Genomic DNA, 27,440 nt, shown 5'->3' on the forward strand with positions numbered 1-27,440 from the left:
TAGAGTTTCCATTACTGCTGGTTGTGTTGATGGTGGCAAGTAAAACAATCGTTGAATCGGACGAACAATTCTTTTTTACTAATCCTTTCTGAGAATCGAATCGAAAGAATCGTTTATCTCACCACTACACTGTACTGACCTAATATTATACTCTACAAGCAAACTGGAATCTAAAAATCAGTGTGACCAAAATAATTTTTGAAAAGTTTACGTTATTTGTAATAGAATGACATAACTAGTATAATGTACCTGTTATTTAACCAATTAAAAAAAAAAAAATTGAAAAAATTATGAGTTTAATTCTTATTCGGACGTGTAAGTAATAATAACAAATTAGAAGTTGGTAAAATATAATTTATCACTACATACTTATTGAAGTGTATTGTACTACATTAATGCCTTAATCCCTGTTTGATAGTTTATATGACAAGCGAATGGTGTAAGGCACCACGCTTATTCCGCTCACGCAGTTAGGTAAGCTCTAGGGGCTAATTAGGATATTGGTGGCTAAATAGTTTTGAGGCACAGTAGCCGTTTGTGGTACGGACATTTAGTCTTATGTTTTAGGACGACCGAATGGGGTGGTAGTGGGAGAAATTCCAGACAAACCAATGCTAATGGCAGGTTGTTATACGAAGAGGCGAGGGCTCACAGGTTAGTAGTCATCAAAGTTCCTTAAGTTCCCACCTTCGTAAATGCAAATGGTCGGTCAAGACTTGATGTGCTCGACGTTGCAATTCTGAGGATGGTACCAATACCCTTCGCGATAGAAACGATCGAGCGACCACAGCTCGGACCACTCTCCGGTTTTACTGGAGTTAGGCCTAGTAGGGGCCGAGCGCTCTCCTACTGGAGGGCTGGTTACCCCTCCTGGCTGAAGGGGCTCTCCAACGGGATTACAGGCCAGTAGTTCCAGAACTCCTAAACTTTTCACCACACTAGAGGAAATCGACGACACGGACGGTCGCGTCATATCCTCCATAAATAAGGCCCTGTCATATAGCACCATGGAGAAGACCTCACAGCCTCTCCGTGCCGATCTCCCACCTCACAAGCGCGTATTTTATAGACAAACTGATTGGGTGAAATTGCTGCTGACAAAGCATCTTGAGGAATCTTGTAACGATTACCTCGCCTCGATATCAGACGACATCTCTTCAGTGCTCAGACTGAATAAACGAATACGCAAAGGAATGAAACCTTTCCACCCAGTGCTGGGACGAGGTTTCTTTACTTATTCTAAGTCGGTTCAGGAGGTAGTTTTCGTGGACACACTGGAGGAACAGTTCACTTCAACCCCCCCCCCCCCAGCCCGAACAAAAACCATGCAATCAAGGTGGAGTCTTTCCTTGTGGACTACTTCACTCAGGTACAGGATGCCCCTCACAAAATAGATTGCGTCACTAGATTGTGATGCATTAGTTACCACGGCTATCAAGGCCACAAGCTCCAGGAAGGGACTCTTGGGATAAGTTGACACAAAATAAAATTAAAAACAAAAAATTGTTAGACCCTAGGAAAAGTATTTTTGAAAAAATAAGCAGAAGCAACCCAAACAGTGAACATGAGAAATCAGATGAAGAACTTGAAACTACTTTTTTTATGGCCATTTTTAATTTAGAAGAAGTTACTGATGATGAATTAGAGGTCTTTTATTTACCATATGAAATTAAGGTTGATAATGAATTAGGTTATTTTAATACGTGAAATGAATTTATTCTAATAAATGATGATGAATTTGATGATTCAGGTGACGAATACGAAACCATAAAAATATCAGAAAGTATAAGCTATGATTTATATGAAGAAGAAGTAGAATCCCATGAAAATATTTCAGAACAAATAGATGATTTTATATGCCTACAAGCGCCCATGATGATGATGAGGTAGAGTGTGTATACGAAGAGATTGATGAAGCAATTAAACACGTAAAAGGAGATGAAAATTTAATAATAGTTGGAGACTGGAATGCAAGCATTGGAAAAGGCAAGGAAGGAAATATAGTGGGTGAATACGGGCTAGGCAAAAGGAATGAAAGAGGGGACCGACTTATAGAGTTTTGCACAAAGTATAGTAATTGCCAACACCCAATTTAAAAATCATAATAGAAGAATATACACTTGCAAAAAGCCAGGTGATACTGCAAGGTATCAGATAGATTATATCATGGTTAAGCAAAGATTTAGAAATCAACTCGTTGAATGCAAAACTTACCCTGGAGCAGACATTGATAGCGACCATAATTTGGTGATAATGAAATGTAAATTGGGGTTTAAAAACCTGAAGAAAAGGTGTCAGATGAATCGGTGGAATTTAGAGAAGCTCGAGGAAGAGGAGGAAAGGAATATTTTTGAGGAGGACATCGCAAGAAGTCTGAATAAAAAAGATAAGGTAGAATATATAGAAGAAGAATGGGAGAATGTTAAAAAGGAAATTCTTAAATCAGCAGAAGCAAACTTAGGCGGAACAAAGAGAGCTGGTAGAAAACCTTACATTTCAGATGATATATTGCAGCTGATGGATGAACGTAGAAAATATAAGAATGCTAGTGATGAAGAAAGTAAAAGGAACTATCAGCAATTAAGAAATGCTATAAACAGGAAGTTACTATAAACTAATGAAAGAAAATTGGATTAAAGAAAAGTGTTCAGAAGTGGAAAGAGAAATGAACATTGGTAAAATAGACTGAGCATACATGAAAGTTAAGGAAAATTTTGACATACATTAAAATCTAGTAATATGTTAAAAAAAGATGGTTTAGGGTTCAAATACAGAGATAGAAGGATTGCTAACATTTACAGAAACCAAACAGCAACAGTAATAATTGAAGAACATAAGAAAGAAGCCGTAATAAAAAAGGGAGTCCGACCATGATGATGTTCCCTATCCCTGTTACTTTTTAATCTTATCCAAATAGCACAGGCAAAACGCGTCTTCAGTCACAAATATAAATTGAGCTGTTCAAGCTTATACAGCTTGAACAGCATAAAACAGTTTGGGGTAGATGTAATAATTAAATGTTGAGTAAATAAGATCTCTAGATTAGAATGACATTGTGATGTTTAATATTACAAATTAGTATAATTTAAGATCATGCAGAGGAAACAACACTAACATTTTCCAGCCAACAAACAAAGCAAAAGAATGGATAAATAAATACCATTGGTAATATTATTTATTTCTTATGGCTTCCAATTAACAATTTTTTTGGAATTTCTAATAAATCATTATGCATCTTAAGATTAATAGTAATGACATGGAAAATATTAGAATTAACTATTTAACATCTCTTTAGTAAAGTTACCTGCAGCAAGGTTGTTGTTAATATGGCTGTGTATTGACTTAGTGCTAACATTTTCAGAATCAGTTAAAAGAAAGTAAGTATCAATTTTTCAAACATGGTTACCACTGATATATTTTAATAAATTATTAAAAATTATCAAAAAAGTGAAAATCCACCTTACCAGCAAATTAAATGTGTTTCTCTAGATCTTTCAGTCCTTAGACAATCATCAAAAGAATAAAATAATTTAAAGACAAAAAATTAAAATGATTAAGCAGTCATGACTATTTGCTAGTTATCAGTATTCTCAAAGTATACTGATACAGGAGTATACTTGAGTAAAGTATAATAGTAAAGGAGAATACTATAATCAGCAAACAGTCATGACTGCTTAATCATTTGACTTTATTTTATATTATTTTATTCTCCTGTTGATGGCCTAAGGACTGAAAGATCTAGAGAAACTCATTTAACTTGCTGACAAAAGTGGATTATCACTTTTTTGATAATTTTTCATAATTTAGAAAGTAAGTAATTACTGTGTATAAAGCAGTTATACTATTTTTTTTCATCTTTGAAATTTACAAATAAATGATCCCTTAATAGCAAAGTAGTGTGAATAAATCTAATCGATACCCTAATGAAAATATACAAACTAAATTTTAATGTAGAATGAAATACTGTGTTCTGAATTATACTGGAGAATAGGATTCAAAATGTTACAATATTCTTCAAATTATAACAGTTATTTATGTGCCATTAACCGAATTCATCTCTCAAATAAATTTCTGTACTAAATGTTTTTAATAAAAATTCTTAAAACTAATTGTCACTTGACAGTTCTTTTAGATTACTTCATAACTACATGCAAACAAAACAAGAAAAACCAACAGAAAGGAATCAGGTAAAATAATATAAGATAAATTTATTTTAAAAATTTAACTATTACTTAAATACAATTTTATTTGAATTATATAAAACAGTTGTAGGCACTAAGACATTCCTGAAAATGGCTTCGCCATGCCACCAATCCACTAACTAGCCTATTGAGATTTCACTGTAAATGTTTGTAATCCATACCATTTGCTATTTCTTGAAACTTAATTTTTATGAAATGCTATTCAATTCTCTCACAGTTTAACAACCAGTGCAAATTGGCTGATTGTCGCAACAGGTAATTAATGTTTTTAGCCTTTGGGCATATTCATTTTATCATCAAATTATGATCATCATAATAATTTTAAAATGTTCTCCTAAGGTATTACTTTCACAATTCATTTCTGTAATTACAATCTTATACATTACAGCAATGAAACTGCAGAAAAAAAATTTAACTAATGTAAAAATTATCATACAATTTACATCACATCCAATATGAATACAGATTTTAATGAATAATCAAAATACACGATCTTGATAACCCGTATCGACCATTGATGATGTTGGTTTTGCATTAGCAGCTGATGGTATGGCACCTTGATGATGATGAGGTCTCATATTACCAGGCCTTCTTGGTGGTGCAAGATATTCAAACATACTTTGTGTATGCTGAGCTAACATTTTTGATAAATCACATGGCATTGGATCGGTCCAAAAGAAATCATGATTTAATGCTGAATCAGAATCTGATCTCTTGCCAGGATCAAGAACAAGCAATTTATCAAGTAGATCGCATGCAAAAGGATCTTTAACGTATGGTTTTAATCGTTCCTTAACCTGAAACATAATAAAATCATTATCATTAATTGTTCAGAAAACTTAAAGAATTAAGATAATTTGAAATGGTTTTTAATAGCACAGTTCAAAAATATACTGGTTATCTTATGACTAAAACATTTATATAAGTTACACTTGTGCTAATCTGTTAATAAATAAAACTTATATACAGTTCTTGAGGCATTTTTTTATACTCTTATTATTTATTTTTAGATGAATTTTATTTCTTGCAGAATATAGTAGTAGATGACAGTTATTCAGGCCGATCTCGAACCGTGCAGCCAGAAACAAGTTAACAGATATCCCAAATGAAACAATAACATGACTTAAACTATTTATTTAATTACAGATGAAATGGGCTACAACACAAAACACATTATCAATAATATGTTATTTATGAAATGTTGTATATAAATTTTAATACGTAGATTTATTTTGCCATCTTTATCACAATGATGATATTTCAATAGATCAACGAAAAACTGTTCACAACTACAGAAATATTTTATATTTTCAAACATTTTTATCATCTTTTCTATCATAGTAATTAAAATGGGTAGCGGATCTTGTATTTTAACTAAGAAAACATGGAATTAAAAACAACAATATTTATTCTGAATAAGATAAATATGAATAAAATAATTAATTTATACCTTTCTTTTCTGCCCACGAGGCAATTCCATTTTATTATACAAGTCTAAAGACTCGACACCAGGCCAAACTTCAGGTGATATAGAACCGCATAATTGGGATATTAATGTCAATTGCTGCTGTTCAGTATTTCCTTGCATAATTGGACTTCGTGTCCACATCTCAGCCATTATACAACCAGCTCCCCAAAGATCAACTGGAGGTCCATAATTTCTATCGCCAAGAAGAAGTTCAGGAGGCCTATACCACAATGTTACAACTCTGTTTGTGTATCTGAAAACAGAATGCAAGAAAAATTACAATAAAGCATATTACAAAATACTAATGACAAATCCTTCATAAGGAACTGTAAAATACACATATAATACATTTGTTAATAAATTTTCTATAAGTTCAATAAATTATTAGATTTCAATGCTTTGACCAACCACATCAAACTGGTTGATTCTTAATGTAGAAAATTCATTTTGTAATCACTGATCACAAAAACTGCAATATTTAAGTATAGTACAGTTTCTTTGTTAAATTTTTCAATAGTTTATTATTTCAATTGGTTAAATTGACTTTATTTTGAATTGTTAATTTTGAGTATTAGATTTGTAACAAAGACCTTCTCAATAAAATTTATTGATAAAATCATTTCCATTTTAAAAAAAAATTGGAAGAAAATAACATAATCTATGATATATTCCATTAAGAAGGAGTTATTATAATGCTTTCAAATTGTAAGCCTAATTTAACTATTTATCCATTACACTGATTCATGACAATGCAAGACTAACAAGATAAACTTCACAAAGAGAAAAAATTCAAGAGCAACATTTTTGAGAAATTACTCCTAGAAATATTACTGAAAAAATTTATAAATGAATACACTTTCAATGAGGTTGCCATTACCCATAAATCACTTTCAGAGAATGTAGATAGAGTTTAGTTTGCTGAATGATGAATTTCACAGAAATGTCCGTTAGTTTTTACTAAGAAATTGACCTTAATTAATAAAACTATATGGACAAAGTTATACTTTCTGCTATAAAAAATATTACAAGTTAAAAGAGTGAGTGTTACGCAAAGCTATTTCTGAAGCATGATTTGACCTTGGTGACTAACAAATCAATTGAAGGCAAACAGCTAGTATTGCTGTGACACATAAACTACAGTTTCCTTTCCCCCCCCCCCCAAAGTATAGTTTTTATAATATCAGGTCTTTAAGAAACTGAATATATAATTATTAATAACTATTAACTATTAATAAAAAATCTCAAGTAATAAAAAAAATAATAACAGATGAGACTTGAAACACAACCTGCTTCATATCAATCGCATATGGCAAAGGTCAGGCTACAGTTTGAGATTTCCATCATTTAACTAATAAATAAAGGAAATATTGATAAAAAATCCCGAAGATGACCAATAATATTATAACTGCAAGTAATTATCGTAATAACTATTAAAAGTGTAAGCACTAAAAAGTAAAATAAATAAGCACTTCCTTTAAGAAATCAAAGATAAACCCTTAATCAGATTTTTATTATTTATGAAAAAAAAACCTTTTGAAACCTCACTCTGAGCCATATTTAGAATACTAGTAGTAATGAAAGCAATAGATACTGCTCATTTGTATTGAAATAAACAAGCTGAGCTTTACAATGAAACTGAATTTATTAAAATATTGTAAATCAAAAATAAATAAAGTACACACAGAAAAGTCAATTATAGATGATTTGAAAAGTTTAACCGGTACCAAAAATAATCTTATTGTATTAGCAATATTGTAAACACTTCTGCTAGGACACCAGATAATTCTGAATGATGAATGTTGCAAAAGTACTGTCAATAAGGTATGACCTAAGAGGAAACACAAAAATGATAATTAAATCTATTTAATCTATGAACATTAAAAATTAATTAGTATGTTCAGAAAAGCATGATGCTGAACCGTTTTGGGAGACTAGTTTTAAAAGGCAAATGTTAAGCTTAAGGACAGACTAAAACACTGAATTAAACCACTGAAAATAAACCATCTTAACACATAGCTGCTGATAGAGAGACTGAAGATTATGGGTTGTCAGGAGTAGCAGATATGTTGATGGCTTGAGAATGGAAACTCGCTTCCATCATCACATCTTGTAAAAAAAAAGTAGCAACCACCAAATTGAAAAAAAATGAAAAATTGTCACAAATTTATTATTTCACCTAATCTTAAGGAACATGACTCCTAAAAATTTTCATAGAATCGAAAAACACATTTGGTTGTAACTGTATCACAAACCTACAAACAGATGAAATGCCAAAAAATTAAATTATTAGTACACTGCTATACTTACTTATATATGTTACTCTAAAAGTCAGCATTAAAAACAGAAACACATTAATCATCAGCTATAAAAAGAAACTAGCTATATAATTACCTGTTTACTTGACCATTTTTTGTAGCACTGAATGCCCTAGCCAAACCAAAATCAGCCAGCTTAAGAACACCAGTCTTAGTTATAAGAACATTAGCAGCTTTCATATCTCGGTGTAAGATCTATACAAAATTAAAACAGAAATTAGTAAAAGCTGTATATAAAATATAATAGATCTGCTAATTGCAGATTTTAGATTATTAGTAAAATAAAAAATGACTAAAATTTAAATATGATTTATTTTTGGCACAGGCATTCAAAGGATCTACTTTATTTAAATTTTACAGTTTATTTTTTTGTCTTTCAATCTTTATTTAAACAAATTAAGCTCAAACTATATTAAAAAAAAAAAATAGATTTTCAATACGGTTCAAATTTTCAAATTTATTCTAATAATCAGACAGGCAATTTTACAGCATTGTCTGTTATAACTAACAGCAAATAAACTATTAATAAAAAAATAAATAACAAATGAGACCTGAAGCATAACTTGCTTCATATCCATCGCATATGGCAAAGGTCAGGCTACAGTTTAAGTGAGATTTCTATCAAAATAACTTTGATAAATAAAGAAAATAATAACAAAACCCTAAGATGACCAATAACATTGCAACTGTAAATAATTATTGTAATAACTATTAAAACGTAAGAACGAAGAAGTAAAATAAGTAAGCACTTACTTTAGGAAAGTAAAGATAAACCCTTAATTAAATTAAGATATAAAACTAGCCAGAATTCACGTGCAGATTTTAAAGCAGTATATAAGTAGTTTATCAACAGGTTGACTGCTATACGTCAAATGAGGTTACGACCCACTAATGCTGCAATATTTTTTTTTGGTTTTTGATATTATTTTGGCCTACTTATACCATATATTGAAATCAAATTTGAATTTTCACAATATTATTTCAAATATAAAAAAAAAAAAAATTGAGACAAATTTATGTCTTGCAGCATCTTTGCATGGGAAAACCAAGACATAAGTTTTTGTTTCAAAACAAATAACATTTACTAAAAAAAAAATCATGCAGTACAATTTTGAATCTAGAATTTATAAAATAAAATGTAAAATTATTTCAACTACTCACCGGAAATGATCTGTTTTTGAAAAAACATAACTCGAAAAATACTGTCTTTATTTGAATCACTATTTTTACACTATTTACATTACAAAGAAACACTGTTAACCAGTGTACAAATCACATACACTAACAAAATATTTTATAAAAACTAACTGCAGTATTGTTTTATGTCCCCTGCATTGAACTGTTTATTTGGTCTTAATTACATGATTCTCAAAAAAAATCTAAACACATGTGGGTTCTGCAACCATTACAAAACATCTTAATTTGTTTGATTTTTTTTTTGTACTAGCCCTTCCAACAACAGACACTATTTTTTTTTGTATCATAATTTACATCTATATGTTTTGTCAGTTTTTATTAAAAATAGCTTTATAAATTCAGTATATTATATAATTTTCAGCTTTTGTTTTATAACTGATTTTAGAAAAAATCTAAAGATACCACTGGAAACTACATATATTGGATACCAAAACTGTATATAAAACGATATGAAAAGTGAGACATACAATGATGTCTCGCCTCTCAATTGGAGTAAAGTTCCAACACACAAATTTATGTCTTGTAGTGCTCATGGTAATTATCGCCGAAACACATTTTCAATTCTTATACCAGTCACTCTGTTAACTATACAAATTATTATAAATGCAATTTAAACAGCAGATCTAGTATCACCGATTTTCATCATAGTAGAATACCAGTGGAAGCAAAATCGACTGATGCTTTGCAAAATTGCATTAATGATCTTATGTGCAAGAACAAACGCATAAAATTTGATAAATGACTAAAAATTTGTAGTGTCAGTATACACTACATTCCATTATTCATAAACTGAATTACACCAAAATGTATTGAATGATACATTGATACATTGAATGATGTAATGATGTATTGTATTGAATGTATTGTATGAATTACACCAATTGGAGTAAAGTTCCAACACACAAATTTATGTCTTGTAGTGCTCATGGTAATTATCGCCGAAACACATTTTCAATTCTTATACCAGTCACTCTGTTAACTATACAAATTATTATAAATGCAATTTAAACAGCAGATCTAGTATCACCGATTTTCATCATAGTAGAATACCAGTGGAAGCAAAATCGACTGATGCTTTGCAAAATTGCATTAATGATCTTATGTGCAAGAACAAACGCATAAAATTTGATAAATGACTAAAAATTTGTAGTGTCAGTATACACTACATTCCATTATTCATAAACTGAATTACACCAAAATGTGTTAAGAGGTATTGAGACAGTCAACTCAATATCACAGACACATGAATTCACTTTTGCACAGCAGTTTCTAGTAGAAGGTATTTGTGATGAAAAATGGATTCATCATTTTTAATCCAAACCAATGTCAGGGTATGGATGAAATGGAAACATCCAAGTTCACCCACCAAGAAAAAATTCAAAACCTACAGGTCAGTTGATAAAGTAATGCTGATAATGCTTTGGGTCTATGAAGGCCCAATTTACTGTGATTATTTGGAAGAACAACAATCAACAACGAGTACATTGTGACAGACTAGAAAATAAACTGAATCCTGCAGTAAGGGTGAAATGTCCTGATTATCTCTCAACAGGTGTAATTCGTCAGTCAGCATGATAACATCTGTCTCCATACCACAAGAAACAAGGAAAGCATCAAATGAGAAGAAAATGAAAAAAGTACCTATGACAATATATAATCTTTTCCGATGGTGGTATACTGTGAAAAAGTAATCTTGGCACCTTCAGGAGTAGTGACTCCTGAAGGTGATGACCATTTTACCGCTCAGTTATACTAAAGAACTTCTTATGTAAGTGGGAAGTACAAACAGGAAAATCCACTACATTAAAAAAGAAGGTCAAAGAAAGAAGCACTCATACCTGGGCAGAAAGATGTTATTTGTCAATCTTTTGTAAATCTAGGGAATGTTACTTATACCATAAGATGTTACTTCCACCATTACTTATCAACTTGTTACTTCCACCGTTACTTATAAAATTTGGTTTGATGAAAAATTTTGCAAAGCAATGGACTGTAATGCCAAAATCTCTTATATCATCTGAAGACCAACTTTCCCAGGATCGGTAAGAATCAAAATTCCGAAAAGGAATATCTCATGGACCACAGATACATAAGCTAATGAAGGATTCAGACTTTAAATGAATCTGAAAAAGAAGCTTGGGTATTGTTACAAAATAATGTTAACAGAAAACACATTTCTTGTAAATACTGTAATTAAAAAAAAAAAAATTATTTTATATATATCATATGTTTTAACTCCTCAGAAGTAATACAAAGCAAGTTGGATAATTTCTAACCAATAAATTACACAAAAGGCACTGAGGCAACCGCATTAAAAAACATATTTGATATAATATGGACAAAATTAAAACAGATGAAATAATATATATATTGTATCTGATTACACATGATTTATATTCTGATATAAAGAGTAAAACAACTAATGTAAAATACAATTAAAAATTCAACACTGATGGTAAGGATCAAAAGAGCAACTTCTGATAGACGAATTCTGATCAAATGCTGTGTTTGATGATTAGAAAATATCTATCACTTTTAGAAAGCAATCTAGTAGAGGAATAATAAAGAAAACTGTAGTATAAATTATATTAAATAGGCATCTTGTAATATGATACATAAAAAAAGTTTGTTTACCAATTTTATTCCTTCATTATAATTAGCTAGCAATGAAAAGAATACATTTATGAAATGTGATTTATATAAGATTATTGAAAGTAAGTTTACTTACTTAATAAAAGTTTACTTTCCCATCTAGATAACGCTATACCTTTACAAGGAAGAGTAATGTAATATGTCAAATTTGGGCATATACGGTTTTTTTATTTTAAGTTTTAAGGCAAAACATAAAAATCTTAACTGGATTAAAAATGGTAGAATAAAAAAAAACTACTTCATAAATGTACACCAAAAATATAATAGGATAGATAAGATTATGAAGCCAACCTGCCCTAAAAGGTAAAGAAAAAGCTTTTTACGTGTTATTCACTTACAGCCAGCAAATTATTACTTTACTGTTTTTAAACATTTAATCAAACAGTTTAAACTGAAAATAACTATAGTTTAATAAATAAAACTATACCCACCTTATTACTGTGTATATAATACAGTCCATTTAATAACTGTTGCATTACTTTTTTTATTTCCCCTAAACTAAATTTTACATTGACATTTGATAAAAGTCCAGCTAAATCATGTTCACAGAAATCAAATATTAGATAAAATGTAGAACGATATTTATTGAATTCAGTAGCTGTAACAAACAGAAAAACATGATGTTTAAATTATTAATAACATTATGCAAATAATTTTTTTAAATTAAATTGTATTGCTAAATTAATTTTTTTTTTACATTTTGAAAGCAGACTGCAACAATTTTATTTGGCCATGAAGAACTACTGTATGTAATTTAGATATTTAGATCTGATCAGCTCTGACTTTATCGCAATGAAGTTTTATCAATTTCCAACAGATCTTGATGGATATAGTTGGTAAAATAGGCACAGTATTTAACTAATGATACATTTAATCTTTGTTGCTTTTCAGTATTTTATCCTAAAGAAATTTTTAAATTACTTGATCCCAAAGTTCAATTCTTAAGTAACAAAGTTGTACTGTCAATATGATAGTTTTGCAATGAATTATATTACGTTAATTCATTTTAACAAAATTAAATTTTCTTTTGTTTTGTTAAACAGAACAAATATTTCAAAATTAGTGGATAATTACAAAGGAAATAAGACTGTTAGTAGAAAGGTTAGTATACAAAAAGCAAATGAAAAAATACAAAAAATAACATATATTTTCCATTCATAAACAAGCAATAATTAGATTAATGCAATCTAAAATATTTATTTACCATATTTAAAACTACAAAACTTTTTCTTACACTTAAAATATAAAAAATATACATCACTATAAATATAGCAAAAATGAAAAAAAACATGCAAGTGCGAACTTCTAACATTTAGGCAATGTCATGTTTCATATATATAAACATTTATGCAATCTCATGTTTTACAAGCTACAGCTATTAGAAGCTGGTAGCACATGTATGAGAAATAGTAAATGTTATTTTTATCCTTAGCCAAATTAATCAGTGAAAGGGTTAAATTAATAATTTGAATCTAATTAATAATCTTTTTTATAATAATAAAATAATTTATTACTTTATATTACGAGAAACACACAGCATTTTCTTACTAAAAATTAATATAAATCATTATTATAGAACAGATTAAAAGGTATACACATTTATAAGATGTTTGTTAAAAAAAGGTTAAAATTGAAATTTTCCTTCAACAGCATATTTATCAAGAAATGATCAGTATAAAATAACTGAAAAAATAATACATAATATTTTATTTTTTTGAAGATATAATTTTTTTAATAAAAAAAGAAAACCAATAAAATATTTACAAAATATTAAATAAATAAAAGATCCTCAAATCAGGAAGTAATGAAGCATAATGTCTCTAATAGTGAAGTATTTTTATTTAAAAATGTTGTCCGTAAAATTAGAAGATACAATTTTTTATTGAAATCTTGAAAATCTGTTACTTAAAACAGATATATGAAGCATTTTTCTCAACCTACAATTATGTATATACTTTGCAAAAATGATGGGTACTTAAAAGGTTGAATCATCTCTCAAATTCATATTTGCTAATCTTGCAAAAAATCATATCTGCTTTAAAAAATATAATGGAAAAAATATTCTGAATGTGTATTCTTTACTGCAGAAAAACTGTTAACTTTATGCATGTGTAAGTAGTAACTATGCTCCAAATGAGTCTTACATGGAATGAAAATTTTAATGATGTCAATGACTAACATTTACTTGAATAATCAACCAATTAATATTAAACAATAACACACATGAAATACAAATAGTATAAACATTGTCGTTAATGTACATACAGCACATTCTTTCTCACTATAAATGCTAAACTACAGAATACATGTTAACATTACTGCTACTGCTGCTGCACACTGGCAAACATTAAATCAATCTATACCCTTACATGCATCTGTATAAGGGTGAATCAAATTTAAATGGTAATTTTGCTATTCTACGCAGCAAGCAGTTGAGCTGGCTGGTAAAGGGGGTGTGTTTGAGAGGAGGATCCAGCTTGGTTAGCTCCTCCACTCTGTTCTGTTGTCCATACACCGATGAGTGAGCAAGAGATTCAGCCGTCTGTTACACAATGTTTAATCATAAGGTTTTTAAGTAATGAAGATGTTAAATACAAAGAGATTTTAACTCGTTTAAAGCATTTTAAAGCACATTTTGGAAGCAGTATAATGTTGCAGAACCAATTGTATATGTGGCCAGGCAATCTAAGGGCAGATGAGAAAGTGTAAAAAAAAAGCAATGAAACAGCAATCACCTTCAATAAGAAGACATCGCATTAGAAGTGGGTATCTGCTATGGGAATGCTCAATCCATTATCACTGATCATTTTCGCTTTAGAAAAATTAATGCTCAATGGGTTCTGAGGTTGTGACCAAAATCAAAAACATGTCAAATTGGAGATCCATGAGGACTTCAGAATAGATTTTAGCAAGAAAGCAATGCTTTTTTGAGGCGTGGTGAAGGAACGAATGGTGAATAAGGCTTACTATTATCAGCTGCTACAGTCAATAAAAGCTGCCTACTGAAACAAAAGACAGAGTATGTCTGTCAGAGATGCTATTCTTTTCCATGATAATGCTAGGCTGCAAAGTTGATTTTGACAAGGGATAAATTGGAAAAAATTCACTGGGAAACCCTCGACCACCCTCCCTACAGTGCAGATTTGTCTCCATGACTATTTTTTGTTGTGCCTTTAAAAGTATCACTTGAAGGGTAACAATTTAAAAAAAATTAAGATGTCAAGAAGCACATGGACAACTGATTGATGACTCATCCTCAAACTTTTTATGAAAAAGTAATATTCAAGCTTTCAAATCCTTTGCAAAAGTTTGTACATCGTGAAGGAGACTATATTTCTCATTTTTAAAAACATTTTCATTATCTGCTATTCGCATGTGAAAGCAGAATTAAATTTTTGTTCCTTTAATGATGTTTCTTGCATATATAATATATTTTAACACAATGATAAAAAGCTGAAACAGCTATTTTTAACTTTCTTTCCATACATGAAAAAATGAAACATGCCTTATTTCCAGGGAAAAGATGTCACGATTTATTGTAAAAAAACTTACTACGGTGAATCAAATATAAAAGGGATTTTTTTAAAAAAAAGGATCTTTTGTATATTATTTTCAACATTTTCCGTTGTTTTTTTTTATTTTAATTTTCACAGAGTAATATAAATATATATATATATATATATATATATTTTGGTTTAATTTTCATAAAAAATCAAACATATACATTCAATCATGAGAGTCCTCTTAACAAATTTACTTTTATACAGACTCAATAAATAGCTATCTGACAAAAAAGCATTAGACTATTACGAAGTACTACATGTAACAAAATATTAATATCTGCAGTCAACAAGACAAACAAATTGATAGTTATATAAGGGACGTACGAGTTTTAGAGTATTATCAGATATTCAACCTCTGACCAGGTTTGTCCCAACTGCAAATGACAACATCCTCGCAGTGACTATCTTACTGTAATTATTTCAAATTAAATATAATATCCTCAACAGCCAAGGACTTACTTTGCCACATTGCTTTCAAATGAAGTTTATTTTTTGTATTTTATTATCCTTTTATCACATAAATTTGCTATATTAAGTAGAAAAAATATTTTGTCTGTATAACTATGTATAAGAAAAACTAGCCAGACTTGTCTTTCTTTTAGTAATGATGTGTTTACTCTTGCCGGTCTCTAAATATTTGCATTTTTCAGTAGTTGACATGCTAATGTGTGACATTATGTTTAGCTCATGAAAAAACAATTTGGAAACTACTTCACCCCTCTATTTTCATAGTAATTTAGGATGATGTTGAATACCTGTTAAACTAGCTAAGCCAGTTTCAGATTGACTTAGACCTCCCGGCAGGTCGACTACAATCAATTTGGTTACGACACCTAATATCCCTATATGTCTATTACAGCCAAAAATTTGTTATGGTAAACCTCAAAATATACACTATAAAAATCATCATTCCAAAATAACATACCTTTAGTCCTACATATTTCTATTAAATTTACAACATTTTCCTGTTTCAACAATTGAAGAATACGTATCTCTCTCAATGCAGTAATAGGAAACTGAAAAAATGAAAGAGATATTATTAATATCCAGAAGGATATATAAGATACAAAACTGTAATGAAATATATTCTTTCAATAATATAAGAAAAGCATAATAACACATGTACAAGTATGGCAAATTTTAAAAAGGAATATATATTTGAAATCTGCTGTCACAAATATTGCTCATGCTTTCTTGGCCAAATGTAAGAAAATATGATTCCTCCTTTGCCAATTAACGATTTGCTGACTTCATCCAGTTTTCAATGCAAAGTAATATGTTAAAATGAACACACCTTTGTTGGTTTACAACCATGAGGAGATGCATATGTTACTTATTTTACAAATAAAACAATAATATATGGATCTTCTCCTTTATGTGTCATCATTTTAACAGTCATAGCAATCAACAATGAATCAATCATTTGTATATCAGCTATGGCATCATTTCTTGTTAGTGTTTCACATTATAATAAAACTTTGGTTATATTTTGCTGTCCATCTGTGCATATTGTATGCCCACTCCACATTTTTAGTATTGTGTTTTGTACTGTTGTACTTAACGGGTACAAGATGAAGATGTTATGATATGTTTTCTTCAAGAACATGTAATTTACATAATCAGAAAAGGTGTCATCACAGTCATATGATTTTAAGGACAGGAGTAAAAATTCAGTGGAATTGTTAAAAAAAAAGACTGCAGACAATATAACAACTAATAAGCGATACATTTTTAACAGTTCCAAACTACCTTTCCATGAAATTGTCTTATTTATTTATTGTTGAAGTAAGGGATTGTCAACCAAAAGATTCTGCATGGAGAAGCTAGAAATAAACCACAATACTAGGATTGCTCAAGTTGGGCTTGTTCAATAATGGATCTTTGGAAATACTGTAGAGATACTAAGAAGTATTTTACTGTTAAAATGGAAAACAGGAATGCCAAAAGTTTAATTTCAGTAATAAGACAAAGAATATGACCAGGTCAACCATAGTTAATGGCAAGGTTACAGGGGTATTAAAAATTTTAATTATAAAATTGTAAACCATATATATATGAGGGACGTTCAATAATTGAGACTAACTGATGTAGAGACAGTTCATTCAATAACAATAAAACTTTTTGAGGGTCTTGTTGGCCCCCTTGGGAACACATTTAATCAGCTGTTCAATCATAATTAATCTAGACATAATCTCTTTTATTAATTTCAGAATGTCAGCTCCGTTTGAAACGTGTAGGTTGGAAGAGCAAAGTTCAGGGACAGATTTTTGCAATCAGAAGGTGGGAAACCAGCAGAAATCTACTCAAGAATGTTGAAACAGTTTGGTGAAGTGTTTAAGCTGTAGTAACAGTATAAGTGGGTGGAACAGTTTTAATTGGGCAGAACAAATGTGACTGATCTCCATCAATCTGGAACACCATTGAAGTTTCGACTAAAATCACATAACGATTTTATTCATGAACACAGGTGAGTCAAAATTTCCCAAATGCTAGTTTGTTTAATATTAGTGTTGGAACCATGGATTAAATCGTTCATGATGTGCTAAATAATCGCAAAACATGAAAGGGAACATCTGGATTTATCCACCAGAAAATTTTCAAAACTCAGCTGGTAAAGTGATGTTGATGGTCTTCTGGGTCTGAAAAGGCCCAACTTTTAGTGACGATTTAGAAGAACAATGGACCGTGAACAGCAAGTACTATTCTAACATTCTTCAACAGAAAGTGTGACTTGTGATAAGGTAAAAACGTCATGGTGCTCTCTTAAAAGATGTGATTCTCTTGCATAACAATGCGCTTCCCCTCATCGCTCAGAGAATGGGAGAAATGTTCAAGAAGTTGGGTTGGGAGGTGTTGTCAGATCCTCCTTACAGCCCAGACCTCACCATGTCCAATTTTCATTTGTACAGCCCTCAAAGAATGTTTAAGCAGCAAAAAGTGGATGGTTTAAATAGCAAGGTAAAGACTTCTACACTGCAGGAATCAGAAATCTCACAGAACAGTGAGAAAGTGTCTAAATGTTGCTGGAGACTATGTTGAAAAGTTGTGCAAGTTTCAATGTCACTGAATAACTGTTTTTTATCTCTACATCAATTTGTCTTGCTAATTGTTGAATGTCTCTCATAATTTTGTAAACCAACAAACAAAGGAACATGGAGACTTGCAAAGTGGAGAAATGTTCATGGGACAAACAAGAGCACTGTTGGACAGCTATTTGGGGGAGTTTATGTGACATCAGCACAATAGCAGTCATAAGCTTTTCTACCAAACACTTTAAGACATAGCCACCTATTGACCTCCATTATAAAGGCAATTTTATTATTTACAGTAAAATTAATAATAAATTAACATCAATTACTATAAATAACATTAGGAGTTTAGTTAATTGCAACCCACCACAACGGTGACACATAACGAAGCATATCAAAATAAACTTCAAAAGATTCATGAATCATAAGTGCAAAGATGTGCCATGGACATCAAGAACATGCAACTATGGTACAGAACGTTCAGCAATGGGTGAACATCAGTGTATATGATATAACATATGTTTCAAGGACTCGCAAAAAAGAAAGCAATAATGCTTTAGGAAGTTATTCTTAGGCTAGGGCACACGAGTGTTTTTTTATTCTGTAAATGCAGCTTGACAATCCATACACAGTTGACCACACGTCCGTGTTTTTTTAATGTGAGCTCAGTTGTTTGTGATCTCCAGTACAACATGAATCCATTTTCAATAAATAAAAATACTGTTAACACGCTAAGTGCCTTATTAATTGTTCACCTACATCATCGACATCAAAGAATGTACTGGGTACATCCTATTGAAGTGACTGATCAGTAAAGGGAAAATTTACATTTCAACACAGTAAGCTGAAAGGATACCCAGACAAGTTTTTTGAGCATTATAGAATATCTTATTATAAAAGATATAATATATCTTCATTTAAAACGCTATTATCTAAGATTGAAGATGAAATTAGAAAAAGTAATATAAGTGCAGAAGAAAAGCTAGCAGTAACTTTAAGGTTAGTGCTAATTTTTTACAACATAGTATTTTTACAAAGCAGTTTATTTTTCATAAAATTACAATTATCAGTTAATTTTAAATATTAAGAAAGGACAACATTGAATCCTCATCTTCTTCATACAACTGTCTATCTGCTGTCTTCAACGTGGTCAATGATGATGACAGAGAATGGAGTTGATGAATGGAAATGAGTGCTCTAGCACGAATTACAATTCAGATAACTGTACATCTGGATAAGTTGCATAAATTGAATTTGTAACTGAAGCTTGTCGCTTGGTTTCACTTTTTTACATGTGGCAACTATGACATCAGAAACATTTCATCTGGATCCTGCATTACTTTTATGGGCTGTTGTTTTAAATTTGCCTTCAGGACATTGAGAATTTCTCTTTTAATGATCTGACGTTTGCTTGTGTGGCATGCATGAACATGGCTCAGCAACAATAGCTGCTTCTTCAGTTCTTACTCCTGGTGTTTCACTTGCTTCAGTATTCATCATTTCATAATCAGTATTCATGACTCTCAAAGTCCTGATAAAAAAAAACATTCAAATAACCACCACAATTAAAATACATCCAAAAACTTAAGAAAGAAGCATTTCTTTTTACAATACTAATTAAACATTATATTCGTTCTGTACAAAATAAGGAGACAAAACATTTACGATCAGTTTTAGAAGTGATGAAAGAAGAGTATATGATACAACTAACAGTGGAAGAGTGGAGAGCAATCAGTGATCAATGAAAAAGGGCAAATTTTCCTCATTGTTTGGGGGACAACTGATGGCAAACATATAAGAATTACAAAACTGCAGGGTTCAGGTAGTAAATATTTTAACTACAAGAAGTTTTTTTCTATTGTGTTGATGGCTGTAGTTGATTTTATTATTTCCAATATATTGATGTAGGATCTACTGGTAACGAAGGAAACTCAAATATATTGAAAAAACTGAGCTAAGTAAAATGGTTTACCAACAAACTTTAAACTTGCCTTAGCCTGTACCTTTGCCTAACGATCCACCTGGACAACCAATGCCCTACGTTTTTGTAGCTGTTGAAGGTTTTTCTGTGTGAGAATTGGACCGTATGCTGAAGAGAATTGACTCGGCAGCAAAGCGTTTATAACTGTAGGCTGTCCAGAGCAAGGCATTGAGTTGAATGTAGATTTGGCATAATAGGTAATAAATGGTGCATTCTTCACCAACCAATTGATGTTGGTATATTGATATGGCTGATATCATTACAACAGTAAGTTTTGTATAATGCTCTCTTTAGGCTTTAACTAACACCTACTTAAAATTTAGGATATAACTTGTAATTTAAAAATAAAATTTAATTTGTATTACTACTTACCAACATTAGATTTTGTGTTTTCGTCCATCTGGTCCCGTTTTCCACCAATAACATTCTTAGTTACGGCCATCCAACATCTCTTTTCAGTTTACGGTTTTTTAAATCATTATGCGTTGTATTATAAAGATATGAATATTTTTCAATTTAAAGAATGATAAGCTAACTATCCAAGTAGTATTCCATGATATAATTATTTTAAATATAAAAAACTGAAGAAAAAAACACATCAATATAGCAAAAACAGAAATAGTAATTTGCAATGAAGTGTTTTCACGTACATGTGGCCATTTACTAAGCTTGAAAAATGGATTTGGTTGTGTTTGCTAGCACGTGACAGTCAAACCCAATGGCAGTGGGAAAAAAAGCTAGATCTGACCACACCTACGCTACAGCAGCCAATGTTTTGAGTTTGTTTCACGCTGCGTTTTGGTTTGAAAAAACTCTCGTGTGGCTGTAGCCTTATTAACTCTTATATGAAAAACGACTATCATTATAACAAATGATAGCAAAACAATAGCCATATGTTCCTTATAATGATAGCATAATCAGTGCTATCATTATAAGGAAAAAATTATCAATGCTATCATAATAAAGAAAATTTCATAAATTTTTGCTAAGTACTTTCCAGGCAAACTTTCACATGAAATCACTATACAAGGTGAAATTTAAATGAATGTTCTACACATTTCACATTTTTAAAGTTGCAGATTCCATTTAAATTAACTTAGAGCATAACAACATACAGTAATGTTTTAAATAATGGTGCCAGAATAAACTTTATCTACTTCAACATTCTCATTTTACTTTTAAATTAAAATATCATGGGAGAGATACTTCAGCTTTTCTCAGAAGAAAATGATGGCAGAAAAATGTAAAATTACATATTTAATGAATGACAGCCAAAGTAGTTGAGGTTTGTCTGTAAGCCAATTTAATGATATAAACAGCTCATTTGGATATTTTGTCTAGACTATTATTCATTATAATAATTAACAAACCCATCTAGAACAGATAACAAAAAAGAAAAATCCATTGTAACTTATTTTAATAATTTACTGGAGTTCTTTGGTGGTCAGATTTCAACTAATAACACGTCTTAGGAGTGGTTGATCTGAGTCTGTTCCAGACTACATATGAGTGCTGTCCAGAAAGTAACTTATGTTTTGAAATTAAAAAAACAGACCAAATAAAAAAAAAGAAATTTTATTATATACATTTGAAAGGAACAATCTTAAACTAATTTTCTACATATTCATAATTTAAAGTGAGGCACTTATCATAACGATGTACAAGCTTTTCAATTCCTTCTCTGTAGAAATCTGCTGCCTTAGATTTTTGGCTACCATCTTGCTCAAAACTTGTGATAACCAAGCTTCCCTGATACAATTTCATGCAGGAAACTTTGTGAAATTTGGAGGAAATGAAGCGAGAGTTTCGTAATTGTAATCAAATGCAGTGATTTGATTAATTTTATCATTGATTTTCTTCATCAGTCACAAGGCTAGGCCGACCACTGCGGTCCTCATCATGAACATTGGTGCAGCCATTTTTAAACTGAATGCACCACCTCCGTCACTCCACCTTCACTCATTATTCCTTCTCTGTACCCCTCATAAATTTGCAGATGAATTTCAGTTGGTTTGAGGTTTTTTGCCAATAAAAATCTAATCACTGAACACACCTAACAACTCGTGGGATTTTCTATTGAAGAGCACATTTCAAGAATTCACAATGAACAAAGAAGAAAAATCACAATCCAAGCGCTATAACAGCTTGATGCGTACTGAATGTAGAAACATTTTGATGCCAAGTTGGCGACTATTCCCACCCATTTCCAAGCTAAGCGCAAACATAAGTTACTTTCTGGGCTGCCTTCATATTTATCAGTATATTTACATTTATACTGCAACTACATCAGGCCTGGCAAACTGGTAGTGATAATTGAATTTGCCTGTATTCACAATCAAACCTGGTAACAACTGGAAAACTGATTGGAAAAACAATATAAATAATTTCTAAAAGATTTCAATTAAAAATAATGTACTTTAGATGCAATACTTTATTTTTTCTTAATTTGTCATTTTTCCAAATAACTAATAAATATAAGTAGTCTAGTGATGGGTGTAATTTTATACCAAAAATAATTACCTAATATATTTAATGGGACCAACATAAAACAACATGGAAGTTAAAATTGACCCAAATATCACACACACTTCTTCCAGTTTTTTCATATCATCTTAGAAAAAAATCTTAAATTGATTCCAGTAAACATAGTCCTTTAGAAATTTTCTTTTTTGTTTTATCTGTACTTTTACTTTCCAACAAAAATAACTAAAATATCAAAGAATGCCTACTTTTTTTAATATGTATCATAAACTATGTAATGAATGGTGGAAGGTAATAATTTTGTAAACTCTCCCCTACACATTGTGTGGAGTGAGAAAACTGAGCTGGCTTAAACTGCAGTTCTTTGATTGTTACCTTTAACATGGGCACAATGTCACCATCATTGCTGCTATTAGTGTCATTATTGGTTGTGTATGTTACTATTCTTGTCTACTGTAATAAGTGTAAACTGTTCATGCTTCAAAGCAGTATTATAGTTTCATTCTTTGCAGTTGTGTTCTTTTATAATGCCTTATTCCATTAAGGGAAGGATTGCTGTAGTTGAAGCTTATCTGTTCAGGAACCTTTCAACAAAAGCACTGAATATTCATGGAAAAATTTCTGAATGAATGCTTTATCCTAGAGCAAAGAGTAGCATACAAAATTTGGTTACATTGGGGTCGGTTTCACATGAAAATTGAAATAAACAACCTTCTGTTAAGACTACAGCCAATATTCAAAGAAGTATTTCTGCCAATATAAAAAATTTATGTAAAAATTATCATAACAAAGTGATGTAAAAATACTTATCTTGCTGTAAGATTGTTCATGATTTAAATTTGAAAATACATTGTATAATAACTTAAGGTAACAGATAAACCGAAACACCTAAATTATTTTAACTACAGATGGGCAGATAGACCTGATGCTGTATTTTATGTAAGGCAACGCATTATGGTTTCATTATCTAAGCATGCTAATTTCCACAACACCAGGTATTGGATGACTGAAAATCATCACGGAATGTTTGAGCTTCCATATCACAATAGAAAATTGATGTACGGTGTGGTATACTGGTAAATTATTTAGTGGGACCAATATTTTTTGACCAGATATCAATAGAGTTCCAGCATTCAAGTCCTAGTAAAGTCAGATATTTTTACACGGATCTGAATACTAGATCGTGGATACCGGTGTTCTTTGGTGGTTGGGTTTCAATTAACCACACATCTCAGGAATGGTCGAACTGAGACTGTACAAGACTACACTTCATTTAACTCATACATATAATCCTCATTCATCCTCTGAAGTATCATCTGAAAGGTAATTACCGGAGGCTAAACAGGAAAAATAAAATAAAAAGATATCAATAAAGTGTATCCCACAATTTTCAAAAAATTCTTCATTCAGTTAATAGAGGCAAACAAAAATCCAAAACATTGACAACACTTTTCATCAGGTGACTCAATATGATCACTCAAGTCAAGCACAAAAGTCCATTGCTGCAGAGGACATTCACTTCAAAATTCTTTTGTAAAAATGTGGTTTTGTGTAAACACAAAATTTTATATATGTTTTCTCACTCTCATTTCATTCATAAAATGTTACATGTCACAACTGTGTTTACTCTGTAGTGATTCAGCTTTATATAGATTATACACAGATTATATAGATTATACACAGATTATATAGATTATATACAATAGAGTTCCAGTGTACAAGTCCTAGCAAAGTCAGTTATTTTTACACGGATTTGAATACTAGATTGTGGATACTGGTGTTCTTTGATGGTTGGGTTTCAATTAACCACACATCTCAGGAATGGTTGAACTGAAACTGTACAAGACTAAACTTCATTTACACTCATACTTATCATCCTCATTCATCCTGTGAAAAGTAATTACCGGAGACTAAACACGAAAAAGTAAAGGAAAAGGTCTCAATAAAGAACTGTATCATTTGAAGAATTTTCAAAAAATTCTTCACTCTGTTAATAGAGGCAAACAAGAAATCAAAGGACACTGACAACACTTTTCATCAGGTGACTCAATATGATCACTCAAGCACAAAAGTCCATTAACTTCAAAATTCTTTTGCAAAAATGCGGTAAATATGTAAAAACAATTTCATATGTTTTCACTCTTTCACTTCATTCATAAAATGTTACATGTCACAAGTGTGTTTACTCTGTAGTGATTTAGCCTTAAGTTACTCACCAAATACATAGCTGCAAAAAAAATGTTGAACGGTATATAACCAATGCTTTATACTATCTTAGAAGAGGATTGTTGGGTGGAAGAGATGAGGTCTGTACATTTCACAACAACTAGTAAAGTCTAAATATTAAAAGTACATTGGTAGATACTAATAAAAAACAAAATATAACAAAGTCATTATGAATATTGTTGTTGCAGAAGTTAGAAGGTTCATAAAATCTTTAGTTCGTAAATCAACTACATGTAGTTATGTTATTGCCTTCTCAAGACACAGGTAATAGTATTTGGCTAAGTAACCTGTTATTCGCAACATTAATGTACAAAACAAACAAAATTATAGCTTCTAGTATAAATTTATTATTTAATTTTAGCCAAAAGGGTAAACAATTACTAAATAAAATAATATAAATGAAGGTTGTATAAATGAGTTTTGCTATACTTACTAATATTCTTTTACACATTTTTTCAATAAAAATAGATATTAATTTATAATTACCCCTTCTTTCTCATTATCCATTAAAACTTTCTTCATAGCCACAATTTTTTTTGGATTCTTTTTTTCTCTTGCTTTAAATACTTCACTGAAAAATAACAAAAAAAAAAATAAAATAACTTATAAGTATTTGTAAACTTATAAAATGTTTTTATAAAAAACATTTCAAGTGAAACTTTTCTTTTAGGTAATATCTGCCTGCCACGTACAATCATTGTTTAAATCAATGTTTTAATCATAATGCTATTTCTTAGATGGCGCCAGTGAAACACTATATTGAAATAATAAATAAATAAAATTATAGTTTGGTTAGATATTTATAATTTTATTTGCATATTTTAATATAGTTTCATTGGTGCCATCTAAGAACAAAGTACAATTAAGCTGAGCTAACTGGTGTTTCTCCATGTATTAGATATTTTTTTCTATTACCTGGAAGGAAACAAACCCAAATCAAAATAATATATTTTGTACAAAACAATTTAATTTAAATTCTATTTGTCAATCTGTATGATAAGCAGTAGCATCTTGGACTTTTACTGAGGGTCCCAGACTGGGAATTTTGATGTAATCTATAAAAATTTCAAAACCAAATCCCTATGCATACATTTTGATGTTAAATAAATACCTCTATAAAGAATACCTCAAAAGAAAAAAACTGTTGTTACAAAATAGGTAAATGATCCTATTGGAAACTTTTTTCGTGAATAAACTGTAAACTAATAAACCGTAAAGAACTGTTTGAAAAAGGAAAGTAAAACACCTCTCTTCAAAACATTAAATTTTAATAACTAATTTTAAGTCGCATAAAAATTGTTTTCTTTCAAGGTCTTTCTGGAGCTAATTCAGCAGCTTGCTATGTTAGGTTATTCATCGACACTATTTCGGAAATTTATTTACGATTGAAATCCTAATATTTTACAAGATCTGTAAAATTACACTGTTTTATATTTATCTTTATTTATATTAATGGTGTCCATGTAAAAAGTGGATCGGAAATTCCTTCAAATGTAGCCAAATAATATATTTCATCTAATATTATTTCAATGTTATCTGTGTGTTTTTATCAACCACTCGATTTACTTTAAAATAATTCAAAATAAGCATTAAACCACACATCTACTCTTGTTTAAGATACATTTTATAAGTCATACAAAAACGTTAAATACGACCTAAGGAAATACTTTTCAAAAATAGTTATTGCATCATAAAAATTTAAATACCTAGCAGTTTTAAAGTTTCGGTACTTACGTATTAACGCCACCGCAGCTACAGCTTTATTTAAAAACAAAGTAGTCAATCGGATTTCCGTGGATTAATATTAATTGGATTTCGGTGGTATAGCATTAAGGTTATATTATTAATAACCATAATATTGTATATATTAGGCACATTTAATGTTAATTATAAGAGGTTAGCGAGCGTAGGTTATATTTAGTTAGGTTATTTTGATATAAGTACGATTTGTCAGTACACGAAGTCAACATAACCAAAAGCTGTAGCTGCGGTGGCGTTAATACGCAAGTACCTACTTTTCTCACTAAGTCTTTCAAAACAAATGAGTAGTAAGTAAACAAACTAGTTTTACATAAATAACATTTATCCAAACAAAAATATTTTACCCGAAAGTTCCTTGTCCGATTTTTGCAATTTTTTCATATTTGGAAGCTTCATCACAAAATGGAAAATCAAACTCTTCAATATATTTTTCTTTTTCTTTTGTGTTCATAATACTAGAAACATTTGCTTCCGTTAAATTGCCCCTGCCTAACATGATTACCAAATAACTACATTCACTGACTTTACTCACTCTACTGACCTAGAGCATACTCTGTTACAACTG

The 27,440-nt window shown here is 30.5% G+C and overlaps 1 protein-coding gene across 2 annotated transcripts; it reads right to left on the reverse strand.

The window, feature by feature from the left end:
- Window positions 1-4,183: 4,183 nt before the first annotated feature.
- On the reverse strand, window positions 4,184-27,440 carry LOC142328878 (cyclin-dependent kinase 9-like). 2 transcript variants are annotated; one of them, XM_075373011.1, is made up of 7 exons: window positions 27,220-27,440; window positions 25,601-25,685; window positions 16,323-16,413; window positions 12,266-12,432; window positions 8,062-8,180; window positions 5,653-5,923; window positions 4,184-4,999 (listed from the first exon to the last, which is right to left on the reverse strand). In XM_075373011.1, exons 1-7 carry the CDS (start codon window positions 27,369-27,371, stop codon window positions 4,682-4,684), a joined length of 1,203 nt encoding a protein of 400 aa, XP_075229126.1. In that variant the 5' UTR covers window positions 27,372-27,440; the 3' UTR covers window positions 4,184-4,681. The 2 variants fall into 2 exon arrangements, with proteins under 2 accessions (XP_075229126.1, XP_075229127.1); XM_075373012.1 differs by lacking the exon at window positions 27,220-27,440 and adding an exon at window positions 20,780-20,988 and having other exon boundaries at window positions 25,601-25,691.

This window comes from Lycorma delicatula, chromosome 8 (assembly GCF_047948215.1).
Source record: "Lycorma delicatula isolate Av1 chromosome 8, ASM4794821v1, whole genome shotgun sequence".
Taxonomy (NCBI): domain Eukaryota; kingdom Metazoa; phylum Arthropoda; class Insecta; order Hemiptera; family Fulgoridae; genus Lycorma; species Lycorma delicatula.

Coding starts and splice junctions, on each gene's coding strand:
- LOC142328878 (XM_075373011.1), bottom strand. CDS start 27,371: ATGTTAGGCAGGGGCAATTTAACGGAAGCAAATGTTTCTAGTATTATG. Junction 16,414..25,600: donor TGGATAATGAGAAAGAAGGG/GTAATTATAAAT, acceptor TCATTTTTTCAG/TTTCCTATTACTGCATTGAG. Junction 8,181..12,265: donor ATTATATACACAGTAATAAG/GTGGGTATAGTT, acceptor AATTTTGTATAG/ATCTTACACCGAGATATGAA.